General features: G+C 34.3%; 2 protein-coding genes across 4 annotated transcripts in view; one reads left to right on the top strand and one right to left on the bottom strand.

Annotated features, from left to right (window-relative positions):
• Positions 1 to 1,647, top strand: part of LOC135122542 (transcription factor GATA-4-like) — a 61,036-nt gene extending 59,389 nt beyond the window's left edge. Inside the window, exons 8-9 of one of the 3 annotated variants that reach the window (XM_064046785.1) lie at positions 629 to 764; positions 820 to 1,647. In XM_064046785.1, coding sequence (XP_063902855.1) covers positions 629 to 764; positions 820 to 1,124 — 441 coding nt within the window. In that variant the 3' untranslated portion in view covers positions 1,125 to 1,647. The remainder of the gene's footprint in view (positions 1 to 628; positions 765 to 819) is intronic. The other 2 variants (XM_064046787.1, XM_064046786.1) reach the window with 2 other exon arrangements.
• Positions 1,648 to 2,864: 1,217 nt separating this feature from the next.
• On the bottom strand, positions 2,865 to 5,373 carry LOC135145281 (uncharacterized). The gene is made up of 6 exons (XM_064077402.1): positions 4,976 to 5,373; positions 4,463 to 4,913; positions 4,145 to 4,384; positions 3,596 to 4,099; positions 3,072 to 3,539; positions 2,865 to 2,999 (listed from the first exon to the last, which is right to left on the bottom strand). The coding sequence occupies exons 1-6, from the start codon at positions 5,371 to 5,373 to the stop codon at positions 2,865 to 2,867; spliced, it is 2,196 nt and encodes a 731-aa protein (XP_063933472.1).
• Between the last annotated feature and the right edge of the window lie 7,509 nt (positions 5,374 to 12,882).

Genomic DNA, 12,882 nt, shown 5'->3' with positions numbered 1-12,882 from the left:
TTAACACATTATTTTATTTTGTTTTTTTTTACTTGAAATAAGATAAACAAAAAAGTAGTTGCCATACAAGCATAATTCGTTATGGCGTACAAGCAAATACAGTTTTAAATTTTAACGTGGGAATTTTTTTCAGTAACTGTACAAAAAAAAATGTTTTGGCCTACTATTAAAGAGTTATTTGTACACAAAACAATAAACGGAAGTTATAAATTCGCATTAAGCTTTGTACTGCATTTATTATCGATTCACTATCTGTAGACGTAACAAATATGGTAACATTTACCTACTTTTGACCTGTAATCATAAATAAGTATAAATTTTTTGTTATAAGCTGTTTACATAGGGAAGGTATAGTTTTCGATGATGTTCCTATATGACGTGTTTCGCATATTAATTTCAAAATTTGAGCAATGTAAGAAGTCAGCTTTTAAAAGAATTGCATAGAAGTGTTCTCTCGTGAATTTTGAACTTTGTAAGTCAGTATTAATCACTTGACTATGGTCAAGAATGTCCGAAGTCTAATTTTGTTGAAAGTAATTCATAAGTTATTTTCTGTGTAATTTTTCTGCATTGTTGAGTATACATTTTTTATCGTTTCGTGGTCGTGAGTAATTGTAACTTTTTTCAGACAAGAAAGAGGAAACCAAAGGGCAGTAAGGACAACAGCTCTCGAAACACGATTACCAATGTTTTGGAGTCGACCATCAATACTATCAAACTGGAGCAGAATCTGCCATCAGTTAAACTGGAACATTCCACATTAGGTAAATTTTTGTTTCCGTGTATCTAAGATGTACCCTAATATTTGTCTATTTGTAGATAATTATAATGATTTGAGATCGGTAGCGTCACTAAATCACATGCAACACAACAGTTCTTCAAGTTATGTCTATAATAACCAGCCCCATCAGCGAATGTCTCCTTATACGTCGCAGTCATCACAAATTACAAATAGTTATTTTGATATGCTTCAACCGTCAAGCCCCAGTCCGCCTTCCACGACATCACCAAGTCCAAGCTCTCCACATATTGTAAATAATAACAATAATAACAATACAAAGGTTATTATGAACGGAGAAAACATTAACATGGACAGACCAACAGTAGTTTCCCTATCTTCATAATTTCTTTCCGAAATACTGTACCATAACTTACGTATAAAGTTATACATAAATGCAATAATAGTTTACATGTTTAGGGTTATTGTTAACAGCTTTTGAATAAGTTGTTTTTGTAGTGTTTTTGTTTCTATTTTTGTCTAGGAAAATATCCTCAGTTGTGTTTTAGGATCTTACCAGTTTTGTAAGTTGTACATCTAATAATATTTTTAATGAACATTTGAGGAACTAAAAATTTAATAACGTGTCATGACAGTTTTTGGGATTCTTCTAGCTTTATGTTCGTTCTTTTATCAAAATTTGAAATTGTGATAGACAAATGGATATTTTTAGCACATTTATATCACGAAGGAGTTGAAGTACAAAAGTAGTCTCATAATTATTACTGTATATTATATATACTTAAAGCAGATTTCTCTGAAATTACCAAAGACAATTTGTAGTTTCTGAAAATTACTTAGGTTATTGTGTCTTTTTTGTACATAATATTACTTTAAGAATTATGTTTTAGAAATATTGTTTTATTTTTTGACTGATTCGAATGATTCGAATTTACACAAGACAATAAATAATAATTTATAAGATCTGATATAATTCGTATAGATCTTTTCTGAGTGTTTATTCTAATCATTTAGAAATTAAGTTTTTTGTTTTAATATTTTTTCTTGAAAATTATGTCTCTCTGGTTTTATTATTTATTATCAGTTATTGCTATGTTCATATTCAAGTTGACATTCCAGATTTTTGTACAGTTTTGTTTTCGTAAAAGGTTTAGGTATCAGATATTTTTGCATTATTTTGTTTACAAAATTGTATACAAATTTATATTAAAAAAAGTGTAATCGTTTCTTAAATCTTAACGAATATTGGTTAATAATTGATATTATTATTTTGTACCGCTTGTATATTTCATAATAAAAATATTTAATTTCGCAGCCAGGTGTAATATCTGTCGGTTCTACCTTTCTAGGAAAAGTAAGACTGACCATTAAGAATATGCAGTTATCAATAAACTTTTTGTGTATAAATCAAATAAATCTAGGTACTGATTTTCTGATGGTCCTATTGAATCTGACTATGTGGTTACCATCACATTTCGTACCACAGTTAATTAAAAAATTTTAGCGATGACAATTTCATAAAAGAAAAAAGCAAACTAACCTTGTGAATTTTCAAAAATATGCCTTGGCATTGACCATCTGTCCACAGGCTGTCGATTATATTATAATACTCACTGAGAGAGCAATAAAAAGTATGCTCAAAGACAGCCATGGATTTTTGAAGATTTGTCTTTGGCAGAATATTTGTCTTGTCAAATTGCCGTCAGTTTGAAAATCCGAGTTGAAAATACAACGGCCAAAGACAAAATTTCAAAAAACCAAGGCTGGCTTTGATCTTGTTTTTTTGCTCTCCTGGTACAATGTGAGATAGATGGGATAATTTTAATTTCCCGCGCCCAAAAATCAACATTCTTTTCGTTTTCGTTTAAAAGTTTAAATTCATTAAAACTTAAGCGTCAATAGTCAATACTTTAATCAAACTTAATCCGAAGTCTCATCTCTCTTTAAACATAGGTAGAGTACATGAACGGAATGAACTGTGTCTGGTCGAATGCACGATTATTTATTATTATTATTATTATGAAACTGCGATCGGGCAGAGGCCTAAGCCTGTTGTGCCCGCGCATCTTTAATACCTACACTCTACACTTTGTTACACATGTTTGAAACTTAAAACCGAGTCACTCTACACAACCTCCGTTGGTAAAGAATTCCACTTATCAAACACCCTGTTAACAATGTATATCTGTCTAGCTGTTGTTTTAAAGTTACCTTTAACTAATATAAAGGAATGACCCCTTGTCCGACCACGCATGCCTAGCTTAAAAAAGGACCGTATCACTGAGTTGTTGTTAGTAAGCGCTTGAAATGTTGTAATCATGTCCCCCCTTACCCTTCTATCAGCCAAGGCAGGTAAGGGCATTAGGGCCAGTCTCCCTTCATATGAAGGGCGAACTCTCCCAAACGGCAAACGAGTGGCACGACGCTGTACAGTCTCCAATGATGCAATATCGCCTTTCAGAGACGGTGCCCATACAGTATTGGCAAATTCAAGAACTGGTCGAACTAATGTTTTATATAAATTGATGAACATCGATACTGTAATAGCCCTAAACGTCCGACTAATAAGAAATATAATTCTATTCGCCTTCTTAACTACTTCAGCTATGTGCTCGGACCACAAGAGAGAGGATGACACCATTACACCCAGATCGCGATAAGAGTCAACTTTGGACAGTTGCGTGCCATTCACATGATAATCATGCTTTGGATTTCGGCTACTATTAGTAGTTATCAGAACAGTGAAATTGCAACTCTTATTATAGATCTTCAGGTCATCAGCATACATTACAAAAGGCGACTTCAGAGAATATTTAATGTCGGAAGTATAGATCTAAAAAGAAGAGACCCAAGTACCGATCCCTGAGGAACTCCACTCAGCACTCTTCTCTGCATACTAAATACGTCACCCACTTTAACACTGAACAACCGATTAGAAAGAAAAGCCTCTATCCAGCGAAGAATGTTTCCACGAACGCCAAAATGGTTGAGTTTAAGTAGAAGATGTCGCAAAGGCACTCGATCGAAGGCCTTCGAGAAGTCCAAATACAGAACATCAGTCGATTCGCCGGAATCAAGCGTCTTGGTCCAGTCCTCAAGACTGCAGAGTAAACTTGTAATAGCAGACCTACCAGGCACAAGTCCGTGTAGCTCTGTAGGGATTATATTACAGTTAATCATGAACTCTATCAACGCATCATAAACAATGGATTCAGCGATTTTGACTACGTGAGACGTTAAACTGACAGGTCTATAATTGTCAGCAACAAACTTATCACCCTTTTTGTACATGGGTTTCACCACCGCGGACCTCCATTCAAGAGGAAAAGTCCCCGACTCAAATGACTGCTCCATCAGAATCTTTAACGGTTGGCACAAACATTGGCACTTTTTGAGAAGACTCACGGTAATGCTATCTGGTCCAGGAGATTTGGTTATGCACAGTTTAGATATCTTTTTAGCTATTGCTACCTCAGAGAATTCAACGGAAGTAATAGTTGTTGAATTTGTGTCAACTGTAAAAACTTTAGCAAACGTGTCCGCAAACAAATTAGTGACAAATTGACTATCCTCGGTGACACGTTCACTTACGTCTCTTAGGTGAGGGGTCTTCACAGGCCCAACTAAGGAAGACCGCACGTATTTCTAAAAACATTTCACATCTTTGAAAGCAGCAATGCGCTTCTCATAGTTGCATCTGGCATCTCTTATAGTAGCAGAAACTTTGCTTGAAAACACTCTGTGTGCCTTGTAATCACTCTCACTACTAGTGCGCTTGTAACATCGCCACAGCGCCCTTTTTTTTCTAATAAGTTTGAGAATCTGTTTGGTGATCCATGGTTTATTTGAAGACTGTTTTCTTACTACGGAAACTGTGTGTTTGGTCACCACAGAATTAAGCTGTTTCTTAAATCTAGTCCAATTGTCTTCTACAGATGGTTCCACAAGAATGGTGGACCAGTCAATGTTGAACAGATCTCTGTTGAGCAGCTCATAATTCGTAATAACCCTACAAGTAGAGGTAATCCTCCTTCCTCTTTCAAAACAGATTTGCACTTCTACCTTTAACACCACGTGATCAGATTTACCAACAGGATCCAGATAATCTAAGTTTGCTAGTAACTTATCGTCCGAGGTGATAATTAGATCGAGGGTTGACGGTGTTTGGTTCGTCCTATAACGGGTCGGTTCAGTAATAATTTGCTCTAGATGTGTATCAGTACATCACGCAACAACTGGGAAGGAGCGTCAAAATTAGAGATATGATCAAGAGGCCAGGTTATGTCAGGTAAATTAAAGTCTCCCGCGATAATCAGTCTGTCGCAGCTATCGGCAATTTTTGACACAAACGTAAAGAGTTTTCTAACATCACCAATTGCAGAGTCTGGGAGTCTGTATATACATCCTAACACAAATGAGATACTACTGTTCGATGATTTGAGAAATAGTGCTTCATTATTGCCGACTTCAGAGCTTAAGATATTAATTGTGAAACTGGAACAAATCAAGTCCGCTACAAAGATACCCACACCGCCACCCCTTCTGCCGTCCCGGTCGTTCCTAAAAAGAGTGTAACCGTTTATAGCCACTAATGTATCAGGAATCGCAGGGCTTAGCCACGACTCTGACAACATTATGAAAGTCGGTTTCAAAGATTGCACCAGCACAGAGAAGTCGACATATTTTGCCATCAGGGAAGCTACATTAGTGTATACTAAATTGCCAACAAAATATTTAACAGATGAATTATTTTGAAAACAGAATTTGAAAAGAAAGAAAAGAAAAGAAACGAAATCGAATCCCTATTAGGAACCGCCTGAGGGGCCAGCCACAGTATCCGTAGCTTTATTAGATGTTTCATCTGCAAGCCTAGCAAGCGCCTTTTTTATTTTAAGTCTAATTTTTTTAATACGATTGCGGACGCTGTTATGAGTAAGCAGAGGAAAAATATCGAATAGCATAGCAGAGACCCCATCTACGTCAGTCGTGTATTTTCGTATTAACTCTAAGATATCCAATTCACCGACAGCTTTCTCGACAAATCGGGTTAGCTCTTCAAAATTTAGCGGGTACTGGGCGTTATCTATTAAATCTTTAGCGGGCTGGATCAAATCAGAGGTCGAAGTTAAACTCTCAGTGGAGTCACAAGTTTTAATTTTTTTGGTTTGTCTAGAGCTTAAATCATTCTCCACCGCACAAGATAACTCTTTACTCAGATCTAGAGGCTGAAAACCTTCCATTTCCTCTTCGTCATCGGGACGGTTCTTATCGACATCCCCATTAGATCTCTTATTCGACTTCTCAAGTGAAGTGTCATTTACCTGTAAGATAGTGGGAGAAGAAGTATTGAAGTACCTGAGGTTGAGGGACATTCTTGTGCGAAATGACCAACCTGCTTACATTTAAAGCAAACATCGTCGTAATTTAGAAAAATACGGTAGTTCGTGTCATCATACTTCAATATTAACGAAGATGGAAGTTCAACTGAATCATTAGGCTGGACATAAACATGACGACGAAAACTCAAAACATGATTATATTCACTGTTTTGTATGCCAGCTCTCAAAAAGGATATCTTATAGATACTAAGGTAAAACCCAATCTTTTGATGAGATCCTCAACAATCTTGTGAGGGATCGAAAGACACACATTAGAAAAGATAATACGTTTAGCGGGTTTATAAGGCAGCGCACACTGACTACATTTTCCTTAACAACAATATTTTGATGACCTGAAATGATTAAGTCAACATATGATTTTTCTTTTAAATATATACATACTCTATCGTTCGACATGTGGGACGCGAATATAACATTTTTAGGCGCAACTATATCCCCTACAGCCACGACATAATCAATAAGTTTTAAATCTTTAATTGCATTTAGAACTATAGCCTGATCCCTTGCCGGAAATGAAGTCGTAGGCGTCTCCATTTCGACTGGGGGTATGTTGTTTAGCTACAATAAATTGTACTCGGCGAGTAAAATATCACAGTACTTCACCTCCTCAAAAATATCCGTTATCAGCGCAAAAAAAGTTACGATTAAACTCGAATTGATAACCAAACTTTGTTACTGGGAAAACAAGTACTGAATTCCTAGAAAAATAACCGAAAACGCACCAATATCAATACAAAAATATGAACTCCATCAAACAGGAATAACAAAAATCCAATTCGCAAGTTAACAATTGGAAAGGGCTCACCAAATACCAGGTGAAAGCGGGGATCGCCCAATCACGCACCTATCACCTATGATGGTTGGTTAATTAATTTAAGGAAGTTTCAGATTAAATTTACTAAAATTTTGAAAGTGTTTATGTTTTGTAGTTTATTTCTTTTATGTGAAAGTTTCTTTTTTTTTAGAACTGATTTTTGTGGAACTAACTTTGTTTGCAATTTGCTTTACCAGTTACAGAATGTTTTATTTAGTAAGTATGTGGTAATGATAAATATAAACATTTTTTCATGACCTCCACAGAAAAATGCATCTTTGTCTTATAGAAAATGACACTTTTCTTGCCACTTTTCTCATTAGCAACGCTTTTCCAGTTAGCAACCAGCCAGCAACATTGTCTCATTCGCGTCATTTGTATTTTTTCCTGCTTCTCGATTCACTCAATAATTTGTAACACTTTTCTTACTTGTATCGAGCGAGCAATATAATTTGTAATCGAGTCATTTGTTGATTTTCATTTGTTTCGGAAAAGTCACGTCGATGATTGATCCACATAGTTCGTAACTTCAAATAAATTAAATTGACAGATGGAAAGAAAAAAATGGCGTGAACTCAGAACTGAATTTAAATAATGAATGATTAACCATTTAAATGTTCAGATTTTTGATTTAGTAAAACTCATCTTCTTTGTTTTGAACGTATCCTGAAATGTGGGGGCGAATTCGGTGAATATAATTCCATAAAAACAGACCACAGTAAAGGAATCGACTTTTAAATCGATGATGGTTTGCTTTCACTTTAATGAGGTAAATCGACTTGTGCAAACACATTTTTCAGCCAAAAACAAACCAAAATTTTGAATTTTCATCATTTATTTTTTAATAAAAAAAAAAGACACTTAATTCACAATTAATTTCCATTAGAGCATTAAACACTACATTTAAAGTCCCTATTCACAATAAATGCTGCAAATGTTCCCCATTTTCTTGAAAACAGCAAAACTCTTCTTCAAACTGCATCAATGACATTGTTCAATATAACCTCATTGTTGTTTATTTCGTTGATTTTTTCAGTTATTCTGTTCCTTAAATCTTCCAAATCATTAGCAGGAGTACAATACATTGTGTTCTTTAAATGCGGCCAGAGAAAAAATCAGCAGGTGTAAGATTACATGATCTTGGGGGCCAGATATGTTCAGTATTTCGACTAATAACTCTTTGGTCAAAAAACTCTCGTAATGGTTGGAAAAAACCAAAAGCTAATTCATCATCATGGAGTTCTCTTCTGAATGGCCCCAAAATTTCTTCCAGATATCAAATAGCTGTTAAATTGCCTAAAAAATGATCAGTTGAGGAAGAAAGTTAAAAAACTTTGATTTTCATTTTCTTACCATTAAAAAAGAATGGGCCTATGATGCGTCTTTGGCTAATTGCAGCCCAAACACCAATTTTTTGTGCATGAAGTGGGGCCTCAACATAAAAAGGTGGTTTCTCTTGGCTCCACATTCGCATATTTTGGGAATTAACATAACCACTCAAGTGGAACCAAGCTTCATCCGTAAAAAATGTCTTCTCTAGCAGTTCATCATCAAATGTGTTCAAAAACCACTCACAGTATTCACGTCTGATTGGAAAATTCCCGTCATGTAATTCTTGCACACATTGTAATCGATAAGCAAATAATCCCAAGTCTTTTTCAATATTGTTCGGCAAGTGCACTACGCTTTAATGAATTGTAAAAATTAGCATAATCCACAATATTGTTTGAAAATTGCTCTCTAAATTCGGTCCACGTGTCAGGAATTAATATTGCCATTGTACGTCGATTTTTTGACCATTTCGAAAGTAAGACTCAATCATAAAAGTCTTATGTTCCAATGTAAAAGCCATTTTTCATCAAGTTCTTGAATTTGTTGAAAATTTAAGCCAAAAAACGGCCCAAAATGAACACAAGTTAGTTCTGAAAAGAACTGTTTTTTTAAAAGGATTTTCAGTACGAAACACAACAAAAGCAAAAAATCGTTCGTTACGGCCCTTCAGTTACTTAAAGAATTCAGAAAAAGACACAATTCAGTTCGAAAACACTTGGAAAACACAATCAACTTAACCTCAAACGTAACGAACAGTTGAACAGTGGTTCAAGTTACATCCAATATCGGTCACGGTCTTACTGGGGATACCACAGGCGAATACATATTCAAATCATGTAAAAAATAGGGATGAATTTTAAAAACTGCAGAATTGCAAAACTGAACGACTCGGTACAATTTAAAATTTTTAGCATTCATTTTAATAAAATTTCCAAAACCCATTAATGCAGGTAAACGGCGGAACTGTAGACATCATTAATCGTCAGAATTTGGTAAGACACACGTACTTTGTTCAAATGTTATTTCAAATGTAACTCGATTACAAATTATATTGCTCACTCGATATTTGAGGCACCTACTAAATTGGCAACTGCAACTACAGTTCTTCACAATGATCCATTTTTGCATTATTTTAAGCGTATTTACTTGTTATGAACAGACTTGCCATGGTAATTATAGAATGTTACACAAACATTATTATTATAAACCAAAGATTAGATTTTGTAATTATGTCTTTTAAAACACGAGTAAGTACACAAAAAATAGTGTTAAAGTTAAATGCTTCAAAGAAGTGTGAAGAAGCATACCATGTTCATATTACACACATTACACATTAAATAATTATTTGTACTCGTACGTTGCGCTTTTCTAAGAATTTCAGGGAAATTATGTGTATCTGGTGTTTGAATAAAAACCTGGTTAGCGTATGTTAGCAGCTTTTGTTTTTTCCGTATGTCTCTTCCAAAATGAATTTTGATAGCTGTCATCCGCTTTTAATTGCCACATAGACTACTGAGTTCGAAATCTAAATACCAATTGTCACGAATACGGTGATAAATACTTCGACATTCGGAAAAAAACAAAAATTGCTCGAAGGTTAGAACTTTCATCGCCCTAGAGGTACAGTACACTAAATGCATATTTTTCGACCATTTATAAGATTTGGTTTTGCAAAATTTTATTTTTTTATGATAACCTTAATAAGTTAAACTAAAATTTGTATGTAATGTTAAAGTAAAGTTACAGAAGCCTATTACGCGTTTCTTTGCGGTGTGTTTTTTCAATGATATCATCATCATTTTTGCAAGGACACGTATATCAATTTGGATAAGTAGATGCAGTGATAACAGTACTGTATTCTCAAATTTTGGGGAACATGGAGTAAGTCATTCTTGATTTAATCAATACAATAAATTCATTAATTTTTTTGAGTCACCCTGTATAAGTAATTCTAAAAATCAAGAGTGCATAAATCACATAATATTTTGCATGTTTCAAAGAGGATTTATTCGGTAAAATTTTGAGATGTCACCCATTTTTGGGGGGATAAACGAATAAAGTTTGAATAACGATTCACCATGATTAGGATAACCTTAAAAGTTTTTAGAGCATTTGGTTCTGTAGTTCTGTAGTAGATAATTTGCAAAATATGATACAAGTTTGATTTTTTTCCAAAAATCTGGATGTCTAGGATGAAAATTCAATACGGATTCATACACCGTACGTGCAGGAGTGTGGTGAGTATTTAATTATATAATTAAAAACAAATTTACTATTGTTAATTTTGGAGATGACGTCATTCTATTGGTAGTGGGAATGTTTACTCAAACCTTGGTTAGCGTTTTACAATGATATTCCTAATATACATGCAAAATTTGACAACAATCGCTCGGTAGTTTCGGAGATTATCTGTTTAATAAAAATCAACACAGACAGACAGACAGACAAACAGACAAACAGACAGACAAAGAGACAGAGAGTCATACACACAGACAACAGATACACGGAGACGGGTTACCACTTTTTTCGTGCTCTAGGGGTCATGATTCATGAAACATCGAGACAACATCAAAGTGGCAAGTCGACTGATGGATTCTATTACTATATTTGCTTAACTTACGCGCAGGAAGTAATAAAATAGGTGGCAGCTCTTTTGACCAGATTTTTATTTAGGCACTTAAACAGTTGCGTATGTATGCATACTAAAACCATTTTTACTTTATGTCTAAACTGTAGGCAAAATCCCACTTTACAATATCTACATTTTTACCTCCCGAGCTTAAAGCTAAGGAAGTATTGTAGTAGGAGGCACCATGAGAATGGCTACTTTCATGTTTCCTCGACGTTTTATAACCCCAGAGTATGCAAAAATCTGTCTGTCGATCGTCTGTCGTCTCTGTTAGACAGATAATCTCCGAAACTACCTAAACGTAACTAAAGTTTATATGTGTCCTAGAAATATTGTGGAGATGGTAAAACGCTATCCAAAATTTGTCTAATCATTCCCACCAACAATGTGATGACTTCACTTCACAATTTTACTTAGTTAATATTATTTAAATTTTATAAAATAACATTCTCCTACATTTGTGGTTTATGAATCCGTTGTGATGTTGTCTCCTGGACATCTATATTTTTGGAAAAAAAAAATCAAAATTGTATAACAACACTTTACAATTTTACTTTAAAACTACAAAAACCGAATACTTTGAACTTTTGCAAACGTTTTAAAGTTATCGTAAGCAGGGTAAATTGTTACTCAAAATTTATCCGTTTAACCCCCTCGGATTGATGACGTCATCTTATAATTTTGGTGAATAAATCTTATCTAAAATGTGCAAAATATTATGATGGGCCAATTTTAAGTCGGATTTGCGATATTCCAAGACCTGTTGCCATGAAAGATGCGATGACAGTCGTTGCGATTCGCGATTGCGATTCTCTGTCGCATGGCAACGGAAACTGATATGTAGGTAATTGTAGTTTATCAGTGTGTTCATATTTTTTATAACTGCTTGAATGAAGGAATCTATTTTAGTGATCAATTCAACAACGGCTCAACCTATTTCCCCGAAATCGTGGGAATATAGTGTTGTTATTATTAATATTATACTGTACGTACAAAATTAATATACGTGTTTTTGCTAAAATGTTGATGGCGTCATCGCAAAATTTTGTAATGAAAAATTCACTTCAAACGTATGCAAAGCATGCTTCTTTACCTTTACTTTAACACTACACATATATCTTTATTTTAACTTATCGAGATTATCACAAAAAGTCGCAAAATCAGATTTTATAATTTTTCGAAAAAGGTGGCTTTGTTTTATTGTACTTCAGGGGCGAGGGAAGTTCTGTTGAAATAACCTTCGACCAATTTTTTACGGATGGTACGACTGCATAAATTTTATTCTCATATTTTCTCCACTATTTAATAGCTACTTGATTTTTGGGGCATTAAGATATTTATTATTTTCTGAAGAGTAGGTAATTTGAATGTGTGGAGGAACTGCAAATGTGGTCATTGTACTTTTTTTTTTCTTTAGGAAGAGGAACTACCTAATTATTTGACGTTATTTATGTAAATGTTATAGTCAACATTTTTCTTCTATCCCTGTGCTTCATTGACTTCTGTTAAAATAATTTCTTAATTTTTCGTGTTCTAAATAAATTTAAATACATGTTGGCCCACAAAATCTTGTGAGCCATGTTCTTAAAAAGTTTTGCGAGTACCTACTCGTGTTGCTTCGCTCGACTTTTCCGGTTCTGGGTCCCAAATAACAACTTTTTGTTGTTCGCGCTGTAATTTTGTGACTATAGAACCGATCCAGTAGTACAAACTATCACAGAAACTATCTAGTAAGTAGCCAAAAAGTTTTTAACTTTATCAGATTTAGAATCAAATTAATTCTGTTATTAGATATTAAGTTATTAAAATAGGTACTGTACAGGAGCGAAATGTAGATGAATCAAGCGAAGCGGCATTGAAAATATGGCCAGACCAGGTAGAAAAGAATTCTTTTATTAATGTTTTATATACAAGTACAAATTTAAACTATTTGTTCTTTATAAAATCAAGGACCATTGGCCAAAATTCA

This window comes from Zophobas morio, unplaced genomic scaffold, assembly GCF_036711695.1.
Source record: "Zophobas morio isolate AGI-343-1 ecotype UQ-CSIRO unplaced genomic scaffold, CSIRO_AGI_Zmor_V1 ptg000005l, whole genome shotgun sequence".
NCBI lineage: Eukaryota > Metazoa > Arthropoda > Insecta > Coleoptera > Tenebrionidae > Zophobas > Zophobas morio.
The sequence above is the reverse complement of the archived record's forward strand: the minus strand, read 5'-3'. Positions and strand labels throughout refer to the sequence as shown.

Excerpts from the sequence above, each read along its gene's own strand:
- LOC135145281 (XM_064077402.1), bottom strand. The coding sequence starts at position 5,373 with ATGTTGTCAGAGTCGTGGCTAAGCCCTGCGATTCCTGATACATTAGTG. Across the intron at positions 4,100-4,144 it reads CTGGACCAGATAGCATTACC|ATTCTGATGGAGCAGTCATT; the intron begins GTGAGTCTTCTC and ends CAACCGTTAAAG. Across the intron at positions 3,000-3,071 it reads CTGCCTTGGCTGATAGAAGG|CTAGGCATGCGTGGTCGGAC; the intron begins GTAAGGGGGGAC and ends TCCTTTTTTAAG.